Below are 24306 nucleotides of genomic sequence, written 5' to 3' on the forward strand. Positions count from 1 at the left end.
AAATACCTGTGTACCCATGTATGTTAGTCAGCTTTCCATCCACCAAATACCTGAAAGAAACAATTTAAAGGAGAAGAATTTATTTTAGCTCTGGGATTCAGAGGTTTCAGTCCACCTTAGATAGAATGGTATGATAGAGCAGAACAGCTCATGACATGGCAACTGTGAGTCAGAGAGAGAGAGAGAGAGAGAGAGAGATTGAGAGAGAAAGCCTTTGCTCACTAGCAGTCCCCTTTTATTCTATCCAGTGCCCCAGTCCATGGTATGGTGCCACCCACATTCAGGGCAGTTCCTACTCCCTTAGGTAATCCTCTTTGGAAATTCTTTTACTCTCCTTTCTGAAGGCAATAAAGTTATCCCTGAAGCTCTTCATACATATTCTCTAGCATCTGATCCAAAATTACCAAACTTGGCAGGAAACAGCATTAAATGGCTAAACTCCAAAAAACAGATCCACAGGTTATCCAGATTCTAGAATTAGCATTAGCAGACACACAGTTTAGAATAATTATATTGAGAAAAATGATACTGAATTTCATAATAGTAGAATCTATTAGAAAATAATCAAACAGAAATTCTAGAACTGAAAATCAAATAACAGAAAAAAATTCAAAAGATTATTAAAAAGAGGAATAGTCAACTGGAAGGTAGGTCAGCAGAAAATAAGCAGAATATCTGAAAGGAGAAGGTAAGAATGAAAAATACTAAAACAAGTGTAAGAGACATATGACAAGATGAAAACGTCTAACAAGCATGTACTTAAAATGTCAGAGTAGAAAGTGAGAAGAAACTGGGTAGAATCAGGATTTGAAGAGATATTAGTTGCATATTTTCTTTCAATTAATGTGACAAGTATAAGCCATTTTTGAGAAACTCTAAAAACTCCAAGCAAGATCAACACAAAGAAAACCTTCCCTAGGTACTCACAGCAAAATAGCAGGATATTCAAGCACAAACAGAAAGTCTTAAATATAGTGGGAGGGTGGGTGGTGGAGATGGAATAGGCATTATCTACATGGGAGCAAGGAGAGTAATAGCTGACTTGTCAGGAGGAAATAATGGAACCAGAAGACAATGGAATGACATTTTTTAAATTCTGAAAAAAAAAAAACTTAGAATTTTATATCCAGTGAAAATACAGGTATTCATATGGTAAGCTAAATGATGATAGAATAAAGTTATATGTATACAAACAAAAATTAAATAACACATTGTAAACAGATTAACAATAGCAATACTAAAGGGAGTGCTTTAGGCAAAAGGAAAATTACTGAAATCAATGCATAGTTATGCAGGAAGGAATAAATGTGTCATAAAAAGTTAGAAAGGATGAATATAAATAAATTTTGGCTACTTAGTACAACAGTTATGCTCTGGAAGGTAAAAGTATTTATAGAACTAAATTATATGACAATACAATCCCAGTTAAATGGGATTGAATGTTGTAATAGCCTAGAACTGTCCTTCAAAATACTAAAATTAGTGCTATTAAGAACAAAGGAATGGAATAACAAAAAAGTAATTAAAAACAAGAAAGGATTGGGGGGAAGAAAGAATAAGGAACACAGAGAATAAACTGTTAGATTTAAATATTAATCAAATTGAAATACAAAGGGGGCATACTAAATATTGTGTGCTGCTTATAAGTGATACATGATAAATGAGGATATAAAAAGGCAAAAACATAGAAAAGATAAACTATATAAAGTTCAATCAAGAGAAAGTTGGTATAGATAAGGTAGACCCTACAGCAAGGATTTGTATTAGTGATTTTTTTTAAAAAGGCTATGGTTCAAAATGAAAAAAGGGCCAATTTAACAGAAATGTGTAGCAATTCTAAACTTGTACACACCCGATTGTATAGCCTAAATACATAAAGACAAAACTATAAAAAACTAAGGGGAGAACTTTTAAAATCCACAATAATTATAAGAGAAATTAAGAAATCTGTCACTACAAATGGAACAAATAGAGAAAAAGTCCATGAGGATACAGAAAAGCTGAACACCATGACAAACAAGTTGCCTGATAAATACATACGTTGTTTATATCTAAATGGAGGTGAGATAAAAACTGCATATTCCATATTCATTTTAAGTATCGGTTCAACATTTATAAACAGCTGACTATATGCTGAGCCACAAGCAAGTACAAGTTTCAAATTATTAAAACCAAGCTGAGAACGTGTATATTTTTCTGATTATAGTGAAAATAAAGTAAAAATCAATAACAAAAAGATGTTGCGAAAAATCTCCAAATATTTGGTCAATAGATTCAGAAGCATAGCACATAATTTCCCCAGAGAAATCACTAAGGAAATAAGGCATTTGGAGCAGAATAACAATTGAATTGTGACATTTAAAACTTGTGAGATGTAGGGATGGGGGTGTAACTCAGTGTTAAAGCACTTTCTTTGTGTGTGTGAGGCCCTGGGTTCAATTCCCCACACTGCAAAAGAAAAAAAAAAGTGAAACATAGTTAAAGCAGAGCTTAGAGGATAATTATAACTTAACTGTATGTTAGAATTTTTTTAAAGGATGAAAATTGATCACCTAAGCATCCATCTCTTAAAGCTAGAAAAATAACAATTTCTGCCCACAAAAGGAAGGATGAAAGAAATATGATAGGAGAGGAAATCAATACAATAGGAAAAAATGCACTACAAAATGTTGGTTCTTTGAAAAGATTAACAACCTGATAAATCCCTAAGAAGACTAATCAAGAAAAAAAGAGAAAAGGTGAACAGACAAATAAGAAACCAGACATATGACATTTCTGGTGTCAATGCAGTACAATGGGAAAAAAACAGCTTTTCAATAGTGGTACTAGATCGGACATTCACCAGAAAAAAAACATACCTCAACCTCCTTCCTTAGCACACCCGTAAAGATTGTTCCCAGATGAATGGTGGATCTAAAGGTGAAACAGTGAAGCCTCTGGAAGGCATCATGAGAGCATCTCCACAACCTTTAGGTGATGGAAATTCCTTAAATAGGATATGAAAGCAGTACCATAAAGGAAAAGAATGACATCCTAGTCTTCATTAAAATTGAGATTTTTGTTATTATAAGATACGATTAAGACAGCAAAAAGGCCCCCTGCCCCACTCCTGACTGAAATGAGGTGAAGAACTTTACTCTATGATGACCTTCCACTGCAGCGGCTGCATGGAACTGCCTCACCACAGGTCTAGACTCATGGAACCAAATGACGATGAACTGAAATCTCTGAAACTGTGAGCCAAAATAAATCTTTCCTCCTTAAAGAAAAACAACAGTGAAAAGGCAAGTCATTAAGGGAATGTTTTTGTAGTCCATCTTTGTAGACCAACAAAGGACTCATTCAGAATACATAAAGTATTTCTACAAATTAATGAAAGGCAAGAAAAATGCAAATAACCTAAATGAAACATGAGCAAAAGATTTGAATTGGCCCTTCACAAATTAAAACCACACTGTAATAATACTACATGCCACAGAATAGATAACATTTTGTTTTGTCTGTTTGTTTGATGGGCCTGGGGTCTGAACTCAGGGCTTCATGCTTGCAAAGCAGGCATTCAAACACTTGAGCCATACCTCTAGACAGTTTAAAAAAAAAAAAAAAACTTGATAATACTAAATGTGTATGAGGATATGGGGCAGCTGGAATTTTACTTCTCTCAGGGGACCAGCACTGGCAGGGCTTTCCTCACTGGTCTGAGGCCCACTTCTGGGAGCAGTTCCTGAAGGTATTGCACTTGGTTATCTCTGTGTGTCCTTTGTTCCTTTCACTCCTTCACTATCTCTTTAACCAATTCCCAATATTAAATTCTGTAAACAGAACTATTGTGCTTTCTGTTTTCTTGATTGAACAATTCCACTCCTAAGCAAATGTTCCAACAGAAGTACATTCGTGTGAGCTCCAAAATCTGCGTACAAGAATTCTAATCCCAGCATGTCATGTAATAGCCAAGAACACAGGACAACTCAAGCAGCAGAAAAACGGTGTCAGTTCATTCTATGGAAAACCTGATTGCAATGTGTGAAAGAACAAATCCTGCCATATGCAATGACTTGCATGAGTCTCCGAGACATAACGTTGAGTGAAAGAAGCCAGGCAAAACAGAGGGCAAATTTATAAGATTTTATTTCTATAAATTTCAGAAGCAAGCGAAACCCATCTCTGGTGATAGACGCGTGGTAACCTGTGAGAGAACGATGACTGGAGTGCTGGAAATGTTCCATCTTATGATCGTTGTGATGGTCATATAGATGTGTTCACTTTGTAAAAATTAATCAAGTTCTCTACTTAGGATATGTGCACTTTACTATATAATTGATAGACTGCAATTAAAATTTAAATAAGGCTAATTACCCAAGAGTACACATCAGAAGTGTACCAAAGAGAGGGAATAAATCCCAGTCTCTAATTTATAGATGAGGAATGTTCTTGCCGTGTTTTGAATGTTCCCTCCAAGAGTCATGTTGAAATTTAATCGCCACTGTAACAGTATAAAGAGGTGGGACCTTTAAGAGGTGACTAGGTCATGGAGCAAGGGTTACCATCCTGAGAATGAGCCCCTGATAAAAGGGCAAATTGTCTATCTCTGTGTGCTTTCTCACCAGATGATGCCCTCTGCCACGTCACCATGCAGCCAGAAAGCTCTCGCCAGACACGAGTGACATACTCTTCTCAGCCTTGAGAACTATAGGAAATAAATCTCTGCTATTTATGAGTGATCCAGTCTCAAGTATTCTATTACAGCAGCAGAAAAGGGACTAAGATAGTTCTATGATGGGAAAGCCTCCAACCTACTGAATATCACACAAAAAGGAACTGGTTCAGCCAGGACTACACTCAAGTTTCTCACGTTCCACCATCACACTCTTTTGCACTGAAGCAAGTCATCTACAAATATTCATGAAAAGTATAACAGATTAAAACTTGTGGCTCTGAAGAGAGATGAATCCAGGCTGGATTCAGACTTGTCCCCGTCAGCTATGCCTGTCACATTTGTTATATTATTTAAACTTCCTAAGCCTCAGTTTATGCATCTGTAAAATACAGGCAGGAATAGTATGGTCCTCATAGAGTAATGGTGATGATTAGATGAAATCATAAGCCATTACCATGCTTAGCAGATAGATGTCTGGCACAAACAGTCCTCAAAAGTTGGTCATCATCATCATCCTCTATATTAACGAAAATAACTAAGGAAGAGAGGTAAAACCATGGAGAAGTAAATAAGTTCAATGCCTTCCTCAATTATGGAGGCTAAACGAGAATCTGTTTTTCTAGTACTTGAAAAAGCAACTCCCTAAAAGATGTAGCAGAAATACACAGAACAAAATTCATTGACATAAATGACACCAAAGCCCTGGATGCATTGCCTAAAGAAGAAATTATTTTCTACAGACACTTCAAACCAGATGGTTATAAATGAGAGTTAGCACACGGGCATTACTTAATGACTAAATTTCTTTAACTAAAAATCTAATTTTATTATGGTATAAATCACACTTTCTTGAAGTAGTGAATTAATTTTAGATTTTTCATTCACTGTTCATAACCTTTCCATGAATTTGACAGCCAAATCATTTTAAATGTCATTTAACCAATACAATACAACAGCTTTATTCCTCATTGTACCCTTCCTGAATCCATTATCTCCTACTATAATGTAGAAGAACTTAAGTAAAAAATTACCATTCCATAAAGCTGTATTTTGTGTTGCAGCGGAACACCATAATCTTTATTTTTGAATCAATATAATGTGAGTGCGGAGTAAAATTTTTCATAATCCAAAAAATCTATTGCAGATTCTCAGCTACCAAAAAATAGTGTTAGAGCTGCCGAAAGAGTCTGAAAGAAGATTCTCAAGTGTTATCCTGGACTGAGGCTCAGGAAAAGGGTGGCGTCACCTTCCCCAGACCATAGTCATGGCTCTTCATCCAAGTTCCCAGACATTCCTAGTTTGGGGAAGAGTTGCAGTCTGTCACTCCATGTATTATGGGATGCAGTGACTTCTGGGAAAATGTTGGCTACGTGGGTTGGGAAAGTGTGGAGTGAAAAACATCCACACTGTGAAGAGAAAGAGATGAAACAGGGAGCCAGGTGGAGCTCAGTGTGGCCAGTTCTATGCAGACAGGGCAGGGGCAAGCCTGATGTGGATAGGCTGGGTCTGCAGACGTCCCTTTGCCAGTGTCCCGATGGTGAGCCCCTTAGGGAAGCACCTTCGTCCAGCAGCAGAGAGCCCAAGGAAGCCCCTGGCTTCAGAGTTCCTCAGGCCCCAACTTCCTGAAGATGCTACAAAAGGAAGCCCACACATTTATTTTATGAACAATGGCTCATAAACTACAGAGGAGATGGAAGCTTTGCTAACAGCTAGGCCTCATCAGCACTGAAATTCTGACATCTAATTTCTAAATTTTTCATATCTGAGATGCTCTTAAAATGAATGCTTCTTTAACAAACTTCCTTACAATTTTTTCCAATTATTCATCTGAATTTTAAAAACTCAACTCTAACCACTTTCATTTTCACTAGCAATTCACCATTCTGCAATGAAAATCCTCACTTGGGCTGACAGAATACAGCTAAATAAAGCAATGCCTTATGTGGCATATATTCCATTGCTGGCTCCCACTCACTGAGCACCCACGAGCGTTTTGTACACTTGCTCTCACTTATATGGCTGAGTTAAAGGAAGAAGGAATTGTATATTTCCCAGCACACAGCATGTGAGTCATCAAAGCAAGAGGATAGAGAAGGGTGGGGGGTAACCCTAAACTTAGGACTAGCTTGAGAGTCTCGCTTGAGGAAGAGGATTTTCTAGGGCTGAAGCTGGGCATCTCCTGCCTCCTCCAGTCATACCAAGCCTATGGCAAGTACTTAAGAAAAATACCAAACAAGAAAGTGCTGGTTCCCCAAAATGAGACATAGGGAACAGTTTCATGACTGCTTGGGGCTCTCTGAGGTTAGGGAGAGGTGTGTATAACCCTGGTCATACAGTTTACTGCCCTAAAGATGGATCAAGGCAGGAGGGGAAAAGCCAACAGCAGAAAACCTTAAGATGCTTAGATAGCTGAGGGAATTTGACCCATGCCATGGGCCCCAGAACCCTTCAACCAACCCTGTCCATGAGCTGCCAGGTCAAGTAAGACCTCTGTGCCTTTTATACTGCTGCAGGAGACCAAGGACTGAAGGGAAGAGGCTGGGCCAGGCTCCATAGGCAAAGTGATTCCCCATGCTTTGCGGCTAAAATACAAATGGGACGATAAGCAAGCTCTGTGTGCCTGCTGTTTCTATGTAACCATGAAAAGATCAATGTAAGGAAACCAGAATACACACTGGACTGAGAAGTCTAAAATAAGGATGCCAGAAGGCTTAAATAGGAGGCCTAGCAAGTCAAAAAAACATGCATACAGGACTTTTTAAAAATACCAAAGCAATTTGTTTACTATTAGGGTACACTCTGACATTATTACTTTAAAACTCACCAGGATAAAACGCCAATATTTTATGCCCATAAGGGAGTCTATGAAAAGTCTCCAGGAGTCTGAACAAACTTGATTTTATTAGTATTTTCTCCATCATCTATACCCCAGAGGGAGTCAACCTGTTCCAGTTTGCCTATCTGTGAAATGGGTAGATAGCTCAGCCAGGTTGAATTGGGAGACATGTCAGAAATGGGAACAAAGTCCAGAGATAGTCTGCCCAGGGCAGACTATCCATTCTGATGGGGAATGGAGAGTGATCAGTGAAAGAGAAAAATGTGATGCTCTAAACAGAAATGGTCTCTGACGACTTCTAGGAACCAGACTGAAAAAAGTACAGGGATATTTGCCAGGCCTTCAGGAATAAGATGATTTGGATGAAAATTTTCTCATTCTTAAAATATGAAGATTTAGTGATTTTAAGCTCAAGATATCATTTAAATTTTTATATTACATGTTATTTGCTTATAGTTTAAAAAGAAAAGTTAGCTTTGAGTTCAAGGCTATCATCTGTAGTGAATCTACCACCAGGACAATATGACAAAATACTAAACTGTATTTGAAGGAATCAATTGTCAATCACCAATCACTCCTCCTTGTTAAATATCATCACTGCAGACGGATTGACAGACCACAGAGGAAAGATGGGCAGCTGACAGTGTATCTTTCTGACAATCCAACAAACTAAAAACTAATGAATTTTTTTTTTTGCAGTGCTGGGGCTTGAACTCAGGTCCTAACACCTTGAGCCACTCCACCAGCCCTTTTTTGTAATTTTTTTTCTTTTGAAATAGGGTCTTGCAGACTATTTACCCAGAGTGGCTTCAAACTGCCATCCTTCTGAGTAGCTAGGACTACAGGTGTGAGCCACCGTTGCCTGGCTAAACAAATGAACTTTTTGACATGGAAAGCAATCCACATGTCTCTTGCAGAAGAAGCACTCACCACATCATCTAGGACAATCTTAACATTTAGCAGCTTCAGGCTCTAACTCAGCATCCTGATATACCTCTTCATTCATATGTCTTAGCTTCCACCAAGACTAGGAGGACTTGATGAAGCACAAGCCATTCTCTAGAGCTACTTTACCCACACAAAGCCACAGTTGCATTGGACTACAGCTCCACAAACATCTGTCTCCACCATGGTCCACACCTCCTCCATCCCCTCCTCTAGCACAGGGCCTGATACTACTAGGATGAAGCCAGATTATTTCAAGATCTGGTAAGAATTCAGTGTAAGAAAGGGTTCCCAGGAAGCTTGTGGGATACACTGCCATGGACCCTGTCTATTCTCTTACTTTTGCAGTTTTCACAGAACTACAGGAAGATCCTATTATGTGCTCCCTTCTCCAAGAAGCCTCATGTCCACCAGGTGTCCTGTCAAACAAGTATCTCTCTGCCTGGCTGTGTCCCAGCAGTCCATGCTCTGTTAAACAATCAAAGTCACCTGGTGAGTGTCTAAGGGAGGAGAAAGACAAGCAAGGAGAGGTGTCCTCAGGGAGCAAAGGGAGATTTTATGTGTAATTTATTCATGATGCCCTACAGGGACCATTCAATAGATGACATAACAGCATCAACCTGTTCAACATGATATTCTAACATGCCACTTTTTTTTTCTTTCTGCCAGTTGCAAGCCCAAGCTGAGGCTGAAAATGACCTGTGCCTAGAATATTAAAAGGCAAGAAAGAAAGAAAGGTTGCCCTCCAACATAGTCCTCATATTGGAGTCTACTTTCCATTCTTATTTTTGCACATGGAGTGAGGGGGTCACCATATAGATAATGTGACATAAAGATGCAAAATGTTCCAGAGTCATGGTGACCAGGGGCAGAGGTGGAGGTAGCTGGGTCCACTGAAGTCTGAGAAGGTGAGCAAGTTGGAAAAGGTCCTGCAGGCCAGGGCTGGTGGGAATGGTGCATGATAGAAGGAGACTGGTGTCTAAGAAGAGGTACACTCTCTTCCCAAAGGAGCACAGGAAGACCTTTTAATCTGAGCATTCCAACCAGGAATGGGTCCCCACCCTCCAGTCCTCTGTTTTTGCAAGTACCCTTCTGGCCTCCAGGGCAGCTCCTCCACCTGCTCACTTTCTCATGTTTGCACATATATTTCCATCCAGCCCTACCTGTTCAGTCCCTCCACCTTTACTCTGTGCAAAACACCGAGCCCCTCAGCCAGGGCTATGGGTAGAGCTCCTGATGGGCCTCCTGAACAGTTCACTTATTCAGTCCTTTCTCTGTTCATGTATTCACTTCATTCAACAAATACTTACTATCTTGGGGATACAACAGTATCAAGCCAGACCCAGTCCCCATGAAGCTTACTCTCTGATGCAGAGAGACAGGCCACAAATAAGCAAAAGAAATGTACAATATGGTAAGAAGTGCCACTGTACAAAATAAAACAGGAAGGGGAATGGCCTGCCACAGGAGAAAGGCTTTACTAAGTCCGATAAGGTAGACAGGGAGGTCCTCTGGGGACTGGTGCTGAAGGAGAGAATGACCCCACCTGAGTATGACATGCTCAGCCCCCCCTGTCCACCACACAAGTCTCTCTCTCTCTCTCTCTCTGGCATCATCTCCTCCCCTCTGCAGCTGTGACACCAGGATGAAGAACCAGCAGTGGCCTTAGAAACAGCAGTGAACACCATACCACATGGCTATTTCCATTGGCCAAGCACTTACTCATTCTGAACAGCACTGAATCGTCCCCATGTCTGCCTCCTTCAGTCTTCAGAGCCCCTGAGGAGCCCTGACTCCTACCACTCCCACAGCCTCTGCCATGCATGCCTTATCCTCAGGACTTCGTGAATCTTGATTGTTGTCTGAATAAATCATTGGTGTCGGCTCCCACGGACATCTGCTTTTGCACAGGGAGATGAACGCCCCACATGCTTTGATTAGAAGGTACTTTTATTGTGCCACCCTAACACTGATATTAAAAATGGAACTTAAAGTAGTTTAAATTAAATGAGTTATATTTAATTAAAAAGCCTTTAAGGCACAATAAGGCTCTTTTTTCAATTTTCTTTTATAACAGAGTCACAAGGAAGAAAGGCACCAGCAGTTAGCACATCTGGGTTGGTATTTACCTCGGACCCGGCCTGTCTGAGAATCCCAGGGAAGACCAACAGTTTTCTCCCTCTTCTCCCTCTTCTCCCTGGGCCTTAGGGAGCTTCAATGTCCTCATTTGAGGATGAGATTAAGGATAGTGTTGTGAGGACAGAATGAAGGAAGATTCAGGAAGCCTGCATGGGCTGCATCAACCAGTTAGGGAGCCAGCCAGCCAAGTCACCCACACCTCCAAGAAGGAACCTTGTGTTGGGACAGAGGCACACGAAAGCTCTTTTCCCAACAGACTGAATCAATGCTCCCCTGAAGAGCAGGTCTTTTGTCCGCACTTCTGTAGCTAACCCAATGGTACCCAAACAGGCAGTATCTTGGGTAACAATGGCTTCACCTAAGCACAGTTTGCCCAGAACTTGGCATAGCAACCAGCTGGAAGGAGGTGCTTGTCAATGTTTCTGAGACTCTGGGGTAGGGAGGGGCTGATTTTGCTGTGGCCAGTGGACGATGGCTGGGAAGGACAAGGTAAAGAGAAAGGTTCATTGGTTGGTACAGTGCCCCCCCCGTGAACCATCACCAGTGATCAGAGATGTTCCCTCACACCTCTTCTTAACCCAGTCCAGGATGTCACTGTGACTTTCTCTCACTCTTTGTTGCTATCCATTGGCTCACTGGTTCCAAAAGTCTTTGGCGGTGGGATTCTTTCCCTTCAGTGAATGTTCTGCCAGTGATGGTGCTTCGTGTATCCTGGGCTCTGGATGTGCCATAAAGCTTTCTTCCCATGCCAGGCGGCTCATGAGCCATGGCAATCACCCACCTACACAAGGTGGGCATACTCTCACAGAGCTGCTATCTCACTACCACAGTCTGGCCAAACTCAGTGCCCCATGTGCCTCTGGGAAGTGGCCCACACTTCACACAGGAGTACACAGGCTTGCCTCTGGATTATGTCAGCACTACCTCCGCACCAGAGTGGGCAGTGGAAAAGTCAGCAAACACCAGCACTTTCCCACTGTGGGGCTTGATCCTCCGAAAACCTTTACCTGATAGTCAGCAGCTTGACTGCTGATGCTGGGCATCTTTAGTTCTTAAGGTCAAGGCCCTAGGGCCTCACTTCTGAAAGGAAGATGGCCATTGTTAACCCTGGGGAAATTCCCAAGGCCAGTGTTTAAAGCAGAAACAGATCACTACACACCATTACGCTTAGGTCTCCACCAGAGCCAACACCACCTTCCCTGTGCACAGACCCAGTAATCGGCCGGCCAGGCCCAGCCTTCATGGGGGCAGTAGCAGCAAAGTCCCCATGGGTACCTTGAGGAACTGCAAGCAAATAGCCAAGGCGATGCTCATTTTCAGGATTTCAGTAGCTGTCCAGTACCCCCACTGCATGGTGGGTGAACATGAGAGAAAGGGTGGTGGTGAATAGGGCTAGAGCTCATCTTTCACCAGGGAAGAGTGAGAGGCTCCACACAGCCTGCCCTCGGGAGGCTACCTCAGGCTCTGCTGCCTTCAGGAGGTAGGGTGCCATTCAAAGCTCAGTGTCCATAGATGTCCTTTTTCCAGCCTCAAAGATATGTGCTAGGGATGAAAGCCCAGTGTTGGGGTTCAGAGCATAAGCTGTTCAGAAAGTACTGTGTAAACCTTGCTCTGCCACTTCGTATAGGGAGACTTCCAATGGGTCATACCATCCTGCAGCCTCAGTTTCCACATGTGCAAAGTAAGCAAGTTAATGGTGTCTCACAGCCTCTTTCTGAGAAGAAGGTGAAGTAATCCACTTAGAGGTTGAGTAAAACAGTAGCTGTGTGTTGAGGTTATCGTTTTTTGAGTTTCATGTTAGGAATCAGAATTTGGTGCCCTATCCTGGAACTCAGAGGCCACTCCCCTGTCATCCAGCCCTGGAGATGCCCCTGGTTCCCTGCTCATACTCCTGCTACATAGATAGATACCATAACAAAACCCAAGTTCCTGATGCAACAGGGCTTTATACTTCACTGCAAGTACAGCTGAGTCTGAGAGCTGTGGTAGCATCTGTGGTGTCTCGCCTCCCCCAAGGACAGGCTAATTATCCCACACCAGCTCCAATGTGCTCCTAGAGAACCCTCCATAGGGTGGTGGGCTCTAACTTGTGCATGGTTACGTCATGACTCTTCTCATGTGGTCTTTCTTTCTTACTAACAATTCCAACTACACCTCAAAGCAGCTATACTGAAGACTCCCTCCAGCCCAAGGACATGTGGTTCTGTATCACATGACCACATCCAAATCTCAAAGCTTGCTTCTTTGTAGTCAATTTGGAGGACACAGAGTGTACATGAGTTGTCTTAGTCCATTCTGTGCAGCACCTCTGCTCTACAATCGCACGCCCCCATTGTTCGGCACACACTCAGTAACTACTCTGTGCTTGCTCTTTCTCATTTCTCATCACCCCGAGGTGATCCATGTGCCCATGGACAGGAACTTCCTGTAGAATGCAGATCATGACTATCTTTACTTATGATACAAGAGCAGTCCTTTGAAAGAGCTCAGATTTAAATTCTATACCCATTTTCAACCAGAATGCATAATGAAAGACAGACAATTTGATTCTAGTTCATATGGCCTTAGACGTGTTTTCACTCCTAAGAATTACTGAACAACTAATTGGACCAGGTTGGATCCCTAGGGTGGGACTCTCCAGCAAGGGGGAGTGCTGAGATTTGGAACACCCACAGCATTCAGCACTGTGTCCATCCTATGGAGGTGGCACTCAGAGATTCCAGCTTCCGATAGTCTCAATCTGTCCTCTGGGCCTCCACAGTGGCTGAGTCAAGGGCCAGAACAAAATTGTGACACAAAATCTACCCTCAGCAACCTTCACCCTGGGGAGAGGAATTTCTAGACTGGGGAAGGGGGAATGAGCACCCTGGCCGGGGAACAGGGGTGAGAATAGGGAAGGCACAGGCTACTTCCTCTCCTTTGTTACTGCATAAATAGACCTAAGTTTCTTTAGGCTACAGTTGAGCAGTTCATTTAGTCATTATATCTTTTCCATGTTAGATCATTAACATGGTTGTTTAATTCCTTCTGCTCACTCAGAATCTATTTTGCAAGTCAGTTACTCCTTCCCCCATTCCTCTCCCTACCCGAGTAATCCCTAAATTCTCAGAATGGAATTACAAATCCCATTTCTCTTCAGCCATTGGGCTTATCTTAGAACAGGCCCACACACACAGCTGGGCACTCAATGGAAACCTATTGATTATGAGGATTTAAGATACTAGGTGACCCTAGTTGACCAGGGAAGCCCAGGGATCAGGGGCCTATCTAAGTAGGCATATGAGAGGTCCAACCAGAAGTTCTACTTTGGGTAGCAAAGACATTATCACAAACTATACAGTCAGGTATAAATACCCAAGCACAAAGCAGGGAAGCCCATTTCTCACAGCCACGTACTAATATAAAGCAGCAGCATATGTGACCTTGAACAGAAGGAAATGAGGAAAAGGAGGACCCAGGGGCATATTTTACAAGCACTGCAATCAGAGCATCCACCTGGCAGGCCTCTCCCATGTGACACCTCCCAGCATTCCCACATGGAAGTCTATCTGCCTATAATGGATGCTCCAAAAGTGGCTTCAGCATAGCCACAGAACCTGAGGTGTTTTCTATCAAGTTTTCAAACATGCTTTAAATGCAAGGCTAGAAAGGGAAGTAAAGAATGAGTTCTATTTTCTTTAAATAAAGAAGTAAGCTTTAAATGACAGCAGAGCTCAAACAAGCTTTTAATCAAATTCTCCTAGCATCAAGAAAAGTCAACAGGCTGAGTGCCAGTGGCTCATGCCTGTAATCCTGTAAACCTGGGAGGCTGAGATCAGGAGGATTGTGGTTCAAGATTAGCCTAAGCAAATCATGAGGCTCTCATCTCCAAATTAACCAGAGCAAAAGAGATAAGAGGAATGGCTCAAGTGGTAGAGTGTCTGCTTTACAAACACAAAGTCCATAGTTCCAACCCTGTCCCACCCAAAAAAAAAAAAAGTCAGCAGGCCTGGCACAGTGGTAATGCCTGTAATCTCAGCACTCAAGAAGTACAGGCAGGAAGGTTATGAGTTCAAGGGCAGCCTAGGCTATACAGTGAGTACCAGGCCAGCCTGAGCTACATTCAGATGCCCTGATATAGATAGATAGACAGACAGATAGATAGATAGATAGATACATACATATATATACATACATATATATATATATATATATATATATATATATATATATATATATATATCTGCCTATTAAATGACATTTCAAAGGAGAAGTTCTGCTCCTGCTACCCTCAACTTTTCCTTTGTAGAGAAATTTGGCAGCCACCCTCCCAGGACTCACAGGTGATTTCTACTGACCTGAAAATTCTAAGCACAGAGGATCCTGAATTTGTCTGACATTCCAGTCCATTCTCTGGGCATATATGTGTGGTGTGCCTGCCACAGTGATGCTGGCTTCTTTGCAGAAGGGACAGTCAGAGCCTGGTGGAACACACACAGCCTCTATTTCTCTTTCAGCTTCTACTGGATCAGTAAGGATGTTGGAAACTGTGGTGGGGACACTACCAGAAGTAGAAGCCAAGGGCGGTCAGGGGGTCTTCTGGAAGGCATCCTGGAAACTCAAGGCACCTTGTCTACACCCTATATGACATTATTTTTGCATGGTACTCATGGCTAACCTAAAGGTCAGGGACAGTAAGTGACTCTTGGCTACGCAACTGGCAAGGGAAGAAACAGATCTGAGCTGCTGGGCCCTCTGACTTGTGGGTGTCTCTGGGGCAAAGGCAGCACTGGAGGCTCCTTAGGCAGCAACTCAGACAAGCAGCTGTGAGGAGGTATCTTGGCCTGGCAGGAAAAGCAAACCAAGGGCTTTGGAAACAACAACATGGAGGAGAAAGGAGGAACACAGACAATCTGGGGTAGAGTTAGCAGGATGGGATCAGGAGAGGAAGACTGCAGTCAACCCCAGAGCCTGGCACGTTGCTATGTCAAACCAAGCTGTGGCAGGAACCAGCCTTACCACCAGCCAAGCAAGTCACAGAAGCATGGAGTACTCTGGGCCAGTGCAGGCAGACATGGGTTGTCAGAAAAGCAGGCTGTGCTCTGGAGGCCCTGGCCCTTGCCGGGTGGAAGCCTGGATGGTTGTGTTGGTACTGGTCCCACTGGGCATGGAACATTTTAGTGTCTGAATGAGAGCAGACCCAGGCCCACAGGTCCCTCTTGCCAGGCTTCTCTCTAGTCACGAACATTATTCCTGGTCTTGTATTCACTAGTAGGAGTAAAGCAAGGTTACCTTTTGCTATTATTGCTAGTGTTTTGTTTTTTGAGAAAGGGTCTCACTATGGTAGCCCAGGTTAATCTCCTCTTGCTTCAGCTGCCCAAATGCTGGGATTACAAGTGTGAACCACCACATCCAGTAAGGCTGCCTTTTATTAGGAGGAAAGAAACTGGGTTCTTGGTGTTCCACACCTTTCGGACTCAAGACAGTGCTTCAGGCACCTGGCCACCCACCACAGAGGCAAGGAGAATGGATGGACAATTTCTCGGCCACTTGAGCTTCCCCCATCCAATACCAGCACCAATGTGCCAGCTTTCCACCGCAGCTTCCTCAGATGTCCCCTGCTCAGAACATAGGAACCACACTATCCCATGTCCTACACTTCTGGAGCTGGTACACCCCAACTCCCAGGTAGCTAGCGACAAGACAAGGCCTGGGAACCTCATAGCAGAGACAGAAGGACAATGACTCTGACTTGGCAGGATGGGAAGGTATAGCCCACTGATGGGGGGCTAGTTAGAGTCTGCCTGACACCAATGTGGCATTCCCTTTTCTCTAAATGGAAAGCAGGGGTGATTACCCACAAGTCACAGAGGATAAATCAAGCAGATGACTGGGGCTTGGCAGACCTGCTGCTGCCAACTCCCCAAAAATTAGAAATCACAGCCCCATTTACAATGCACAGTCCTGATTACAAGGATGGGGAGTTTCCTAGAGGAGCATAGATTATTTAGCAGCAGAAGCATAAATAGTTGGATGAGTAAATTAAGAAGAAAAATAATGGTTTTCTGTGAACTCATAAATGCTTATTTTCCTGGGTCACAGAACTTTTCAAGGCCATTTAAAACTCTGTCAACTATGATCTCAAAATACTAAATGAGCATTCGGTCTGCTAACGGCTAACTAAGAGAAGACAGGCTTGCTGGAAGCAAATAGAGGCAGAATATCCAACAAAAAGAACACAGACAGTAACTTCCCCTGTCCAAGGATGAAGTAAACACAAAACCCCAAAGAGTACCAGCCTAGCTGTGGTAGTCCCTGAATAGCACGGGCACAGAGACTGGGGTGGGACACTAGTACAGACATGTAGGTGGTAGGTGTGTGTTATGGGTACCCCAGAGCACAGGGTGTGGCAACTCTCAGCAATCATTCAGGGTCATCTCCCTCAGGATTTGAAGTCATCAGCAGACCAGCCAGTGAGGAGCCCTAAGATCGGAGATCCACTTGTTTGAAAATAGATGAAGATGACTCTTGAACTCAGGTGCTTAAATTTGCTTTTCCCTTCACCTGCCTGCCTCCCAGGCCAGTCTCATCAGTGTGTTTGCCAGCATGTCTGCAGCCCACCCATCTTACTCTTTTTCCTGACTTCAGTCAGCAGCATGATGCTGGTAGAACCACTGTCAATCCAACTGAGATGCTCCTTCCTATGTGTGCATGAGGAAAGGAGGCAGGGACTCCTCTAGAGAATTCCTGCCCCATATCCCCTGGGATGAAAATTAGGGACACTGTCCAGAGTCCTGTGTGAAATGTAGACTGTTGGGACCTACCTTAAACCCACAGCATCAGCATGTGCCTTGTCACAAGACCTCAGGTCACTGACAAGCACACTGAAGCTTGGGAACATAGCACAGTGTACGCTAACTCTGCAAGGGGGACACACTTGGGAAGATCAGCCATTACCCTTCACATTGAAATGTGGATGTCCCCATATGTCCGTGGATGTCCCCATATGTCCGCAGGGATGTGCCCTCCCCTATTTTGCACCTGAGAAACTAAAATTCACATTCCTTGACACAGGATAGGCTGGGGACCCAGATAAGGGGCCTTTCACCCTACCTGAGCACCACAAGCAAATCCTCACGGAAAGGGTGCATTCAGGAATTGCCTGAGTCTCAGCTTCTGTGAAAGTGAGCCCTTGGGAATCACCACTGACACTGCAGAACCCACAACAGACACAGGCCTGGGCTACAGGTGAGGTGTGTGACCATGCCAGTCCCCAGCCTGGACCTATGCTGTTCAGAGGAGGAAGGAATTTCATTTCTTCATGACCACAGACAGGGTGAGTGTAAAGGTGAGTAGAGACGTCAAAGAGTGGACCTCAAACCTCACAGATGATCAGTGCTTTCCCCAGGAATCCCAGGAAGGATTTTACTAGAAAGTGTGGAACACTGTCTTAAAGTCAGTAAAATGTAAGCATAAAATATTTTAGAAAAAAATTTATGTTAGTCTTGCAGTCCAAGTACTCCTGAATGTCCAGTTGAGGCAGAAAGAAGACTGGGAGTGCGTAGGCAGCTTGCAAATATGAAGCCATCCTGGCAGAGACAGGAGTGGCTGCTGTGTATGTAGTCTATGTCTGGGCCCCTCTTGGGACCAGAGGGGATCAGCCAAAGTAAGATCAATGCTTTCTTAGATTTATCCCTGAGGCTAGGGATGAGGACAATCTCCCTTAAGTTAACTGATATTGACCTTAATATTTGTTCCTTAAAAACTGTCCTTTGAATGTAAAACAGGCCATATTAAGGGGAGGGCACTAGAGAGAGGCAGAGGGTAAATGAAGAGGGTAAAGAAGGGTGAATACAGCTAATATACTTTCTACACAAATATGAATATGGAACATTCACACCTATTGAAGTAACCTTAAGAAGGGGAGTGAGATAGGAGGAAGAAAAATGGAGGGGATGAACCAGTTCGAGGTACGATATATAAAATGTCACAATGAAACCCCCTGTATAACTATCATATACTAACAAAAATGATTTTCTAAAAAATGAAGGACAGGAAGGTAAAATAAATCCTGTCTGGGAGTGGCTAGAACTGGGAGAGGGATAGGGCACAAGGAAAGGGTTGAGGAAGGAGAATCTGATGGAGGTGTTTTCAGGTGTGAAAACAGAATGATGAAACCTGTTGAAATTGTTCTAAGAAGAGGGACGAGGGATAAAGAGAAAGATGGACAGGGTGAATCTAAGCTATTGCAAGCACTTATGTGAATGTCATAATGTACCCCCTATACAACTATAATATGCTAATTTTTTAAAATGTTCTTTTCTAGGGAAAAAAAAAACTGTCCTTTAAGAAAGTTTGCAAATTCTGAAAACATGTGGTGTTCGATGCAAAGCATGTCTCTGCTTGGTAAACCTTCAGGTACATGAGGCAAACAATTTTAAAAGGGACCAAGGCGAACGCTAACATTAACAATTACTTAAGACAGTGCACCACACACAGAGATGTCAGAAAAAGTTAAGTAAAAGGTACGGAAGACTGAGGAAGGGCCACCGTTCAATCCCAGGGCCCAGACTGGGTCAGATGCTGGAGCTGGAAGCCAGCCCCCAGGCCTATGAGGAGTTCCCACAAATGCCCACTTATAGAAAGCAGAACAGCCACCTAGGGGCTGCCACCATATCATTTACGCTTTTGTGGTTGTTCAGTTCCCCAAAATATATAAATTCTACCAATATCAACTTTCCTGTGGGTTGAAAAATGTTTCAAAATATTTCAGATTTTGGAACACGTGAATATAAATAATGAGATATTTTGGGGGTGAAACCCAAGTCTGAACATGCAGTTCGTTTGTTTCAGTATGTACACAACCTGAACCAATATAATACATTATTTTTTAGTATATCTACATTTTGATGGCAAACCATCACAAGAAATCAGGTGCAGAATTTTCCTTTTGTGGTATAAAGTTAACCCTCAACCACCATGTTGGATCTCAGAGTTTGAGTTGGGATGCTCAACTCGTATTATATTTATCTTGGCCAGAAAACAGGGGAAAAGGAAGAAAATATAATGATACTGCAGAATTTCTGCAAACTGTACCTCAGAATTGTTTCCTCTGAATTCAGAATTGCATTAGCATTCTAGGTCATATTCTGTTACTCAACTCTAGTTAAAGAGACACTCCACCCAGATGCATTTCATTTTATCTACATCTCTAAAATGGTAGCTTCTTGAAGGTACTTCAAATGTAGTCTTTGTACATAAAACAATAATTTAATAAAATTACCATTTGCTGCAATTGCTTTAAAAACATGCAAACACATGCACATCGGTCTTTTTATCCTTATTTACCCTTAAGACATTCAAGTAATTGGTATAATAATTTTAAAGACAAATCAAACTTTATTAATGTTTTCCAAGTACTTTAGAAGATCTTAATATTTTGTGAAGTACTATCAGGAAGAAAACACACAGAGAAACATTTTAAAATTTACCTCCTGAAAAAGTTTTATTTTTTTTTTAACTAATTTAGAGATTCAGGAAACTGTTGGTTTTGATTCTTTCAGGAAATAAGATGATCTGAGGAAACTGCTAGAGGACTTTAATAGGGTTTTGACAGTGAGTTATGGGCTTATTAATGGCTACCATTCAAAGGAGAAACTTTCCAGAAACTAGTGCACTCAAGGACTACCCCGAAAATTAATAAGACACAAGCCTGTCTGACCTGCAAACAGGGGACACAGCCTGCAGAGACACAATCACATCCCTACCACAAACAGACCTGTTGTGCAGGGTGGTAGGTCACCCACCTAAATACCTGGGAGTGTAGTCTGAATTCTGAAAGTACTGGGGTGACTTCATGACTGGTACTACATATCGTATTAAGTATTGATTGATTAAAGACACATTGGGCCTCTGCTTTGCTCATAAAATAAAATATAAAGAAGAGAAAGATAATTAAGATAAGCTTCAACCATATGCTAAAAATTTTTTTTTAAAGGAAAAAAGAGCAAGAGGTCAGAAAAAAAGAGCTCAATGTGGCAAAGAGTAGTCAAGTAAGGTTCTAGAGAAAAGGTAGGGATGGCATGCCGGACAAGAAGACCCAAGTGAGGGAGGGCATGGGGGAGGAGGTACAAGCATAGAATGTGACCAAGGTCAGCAAACACATCCATTAAAGTAAATATGCTGCCATCTGTAGCTAAAAGTTCACCGAGGCTTTGTCAGTATCCCTGTATTATGCCCATTCTCACTGCAGTCATCTCACTGATCATGGCTATAAGCAGACTCAATGCGTAGAAGCTAAACACTGCCAAAAATAAAAATGAAGCTACAGACAAGTACGATCAACAGGGCAGCTTTTCCTGCCTTCAGGAGACTATGGAGTCATCCCTTCCTATTCCCATTCCTAGACTTGGGAGACAACATCTGGAGGGAGGGTAGTGGACAAAACATAGCCAAAAAAGCCTTCCTTCCTCCAGTGAGCAGCATCTGCCCCTTCTTGTTGGTACACAAGTGTTGAGGTGTTAACAGCTCAGATAAGGAGGCCCTAGGTGATATTAACTTACCTTCCATTTACCTCCAGCTAAATCCAACCTTAATTGGCTTGACTTTTAATTGAAATGTGATTCACCACAGTGGGCCAATGAGCCCTAAACATAAGAAGATGAAGCAGACCTGTAGGTTTGCCTGTTTGTTTTGTTATTAAATATTCAACAATATACCTGTAGGACTTAAGTGATCACTTTCCCTTTGTCTGGGTATGAGTATAAATATTAAGCCTTTCCCACATGGGAAATACTGCTCTCACCAGCACGTCTGCCGCCACCAGACTCTTTCAAAGCAGCATTAAGGTGCGTCCTTCATGGATTTAGATGGGAGAGATAGCGTTTCTATTTAATCATTTGCTCGAGACAAAAGCACGCACAGCACACTAACTTCAGCAGGAAAAGTGCACATTAAATTACTTCTGAAGCTCCCAGAAGAATACGCCTTGCAGGTTTGAGATTGCATGACAATTAAGTAATAATGAAAGAGAACTTGTGTCGTTTGATCAAATAATGCACTAATCCTACTATACACTGTGTATCATTATACACTCTCTGGGAAGTTGACTTTTTCTGGTAATTTTTATAGCTCATTCCACAGGACAGTACACAGGTAGAGAGAAAAGGAGCTGGGCAGGCACCAAGTAAGACAATGGAAGGAAGGATGCCTGGAAAGCCCCTGATAAGAATGCCTCTCATCACAATGCACAGAAAATCCCAGGTGGTTTTAATGAAAGGATACAGTTATTTCATAAGGTTCAGCTTATACAAAGCATTTTCTTCAGAAAACCTTCACCCCCGTGAATCCCAAATTCATGGTGCCAGCTACCTTGAGCAGGGCCAGGTTGAAGTTTATGAATCCTCTTTGGTACTTAAGACCAAGGTTCACTAAGCAATTAGCAGTACATCCAGACCCTCCAGGGAGGTATTTGAGAACAAGTTTTTCAAGCACTTTAGAGGCATTTATATATACCTAACATGCCATTAATCATTCTTATCTGTTCATTAAAGCAGTCTCCCTTAGGACCTCTGCTTGCCAGTTCCTTCTTAGCCTGGTTCTTTTCATCTACATACCTGAAACATCCATTTCTTTTAAAACATATTTTATCATTAAAATACTGCATGAGTTCACATGCGTGTTTTCCACCAATTAGTGTGAATTTTCAGAGTTTTATTAAATATGCAAGGCGGCCATTCTCTTCAGGGCCTTTGTGGAAAGCAAGTGTGCAAAAGCTGGGTTTTGGGATGCATTTTCGGCATTTGAGGGATTCTGAAGCCATGACTCACATCAGGATATGGACCTCTTGTCCATGTCAATACATGTTGCTTCCTTCTACCTCCCAGTGAAAGGGCAGTGCAAGTTTAACTCATAAGGCAATCTAATTGATCTAAATTAAAATTGGAAGGGAAATCAGTGGTTATTTGACCATACCTCTGCCTGAGACTCTCCCAGAACCAGGTTCAGGCCTCTGCTGGTTTCTGGATCCATCCATCCCAGTGCAGCCGGCAGGGAGATTCCAAGCAGCATGAGATGCAGCCAAAAGCCTCCTGGTTGCATTTTGTTGAGTCTATTGAGAAAATGACAAACACTCACCGTGAAGCATTACAAAATGTATAGCAAGTCACATTGAGTTAATGAATGTACTTCAGAATCAGAGCACCTTCAGTTTAAAATACAGCACAATCCTTCTGTTTTACTTTGGAGGAGTAACACTACTTCTGAGCCAAAGCTTACTCATCTCTAAAATGGGGACCTTATAATAGGGTTGCTGTGAGAATTGAAGGAGCTGGTGTCAGGCACATAGTAAGAACTCTGCAAATATTGTTAGGTAGAGTCCCACCTGAAATGTCACCTACCACTATATCTACAAGAACAAACCAGGGTGAACCCTGATCCATGCCTCAGTTTTCTAGAAAAATTGGTGAGGAATTGCATTAAATCTGCAGCATCTTGTGTGTAGCTTCCACCTCAGTTTACGAGATGCTGACACTCAAAATGGCATCAGAAAGTCTAATATTTTAGTCTTACAATCAATGACTTTTATAGCAGAATCTAAGCAGCCAATGATAATGGAATTTCAAAAATCTTAAGGGCTAGGTGTGTGGCTCAAATAGTAGGGTACACTGCTTTGCAAGTATGGGGTGCTAGAGTTCAAACCCCAGGACCTCCATAAATAAATAAATAAATAAATAAATAAATAAATAAATAACTGAAACGGAAAGCCTGAGTTAACTTTACAGAAATACACACACATTTGGCTGGAGGTATAGCTCAAGTTGGTAGAAAATCCACCTAGCAAGCACAAGACACTGAATTCAATTCCCCAGTACTAGCAACAAAACAAAATAATACAAAACAACCTTTAAAGTCTTTCCTGAGACTCACCTGGCAACATTCTGTCTAATATTCTAGAAGAAATGAAATAGGCAATTCAAGATGATCAAACAATTGCATGCTGGAAAAACTCGGGGTCAGGTATGACAAATGTTTAAGCACCTATCACGTGCTAAATACTGTGCAGAAGAAATGAGGGCAGGCACTCATCCATGTGCCCAGTCAGCCGTGCTTTTTAAATAAAATGTATCCATGGTGAATATATTCCAACCATAATTTCAGCACCTTTGTCTGAGGCAGAGCCACAGACTCATACTGCAGTACGTACAACCCTTACTCCAGGAAGCTTCAGGGGTTGTTCATTTCTGCACGCACCACAAAATTCAGTGCTTAATTACATGTGGGCCATGCTGCAACCTGATCCTGGCTAGTGAGATGAAAATACTCATAGCTTCTTAGAGGCCAGCACCATACATGTCCTGTTCCACACTGTGCCAGAGGAGGTATCCAACTCACAGTCTACTGGGTGCTTCAGGGAACCTGTAGCTCGAGGAATCCAACACTGCTCACTTCCAAAGTCAACAACCTCACATGACCTCTACTCTAAACAAAGGGCAGGGGCCATCACCCAGACGCTAGTGCTGTAGCCAGGGCCACCAAATAAATCCACTCCTGCCATGTTTCAGTTTTGCTTTGGCTGCTTTCCACATCCAAATAGAGCTGCCTCTCCACATCTCCAGCTTGATACAGAAGTGCCCACGGCAGGGGGAGGGAAGCCAGCCAAAACTTGTGAGCATAACAGGCTGGCCTATGGAAAGGTGAGGTTGTAAGGGATAACTATCTTTTAAGAGTAGGTGTGTCTTTGTTTTAAAAA

At 42.4% G+C, this 24306-nt stretch overlaps 1 protein-coding gene across 2 annotated transcripts in view; it reads right to left on the reverse strand.

Annotated features, from left to right (window-relative positions):
- Positions 1 to 24306, reverse strand: part of Fstl4 (follistatin like 4) — a 386297-nt gene that overhangs the window by 355570 nt on the left and 6421 nt on the right. For both annotated transcript variants that reach the window (XM_074057277.1, XM_074057275.1), the window contains exon 2: positions 22530 to 22665. In XM_074057277.1, the coding sequence (XP_073913378.1) occupies positions 22530 to 22655 (126 nt within the window). In that variant the 5' untranslated portion in view covers positions 22656 to 22665. The remainder of the gene's footprint in view (positions 1 to 22529; positions 22666 to 24306) is intronic.

The sequence above is a fragment of the Castor canadensis genome, chromosome 16, assembly GCF_047511655.1.
Source record: "Castor canadensis chromosome 16, mCasCan1.hap1v2, whole genome shotgun sequence".
Classification (NCBI taxonomy): Eukaryota; Metazoa; Chordata; class Mammalia; order Rodentia; family Castoridae; genus Castor; species Castor canadensis.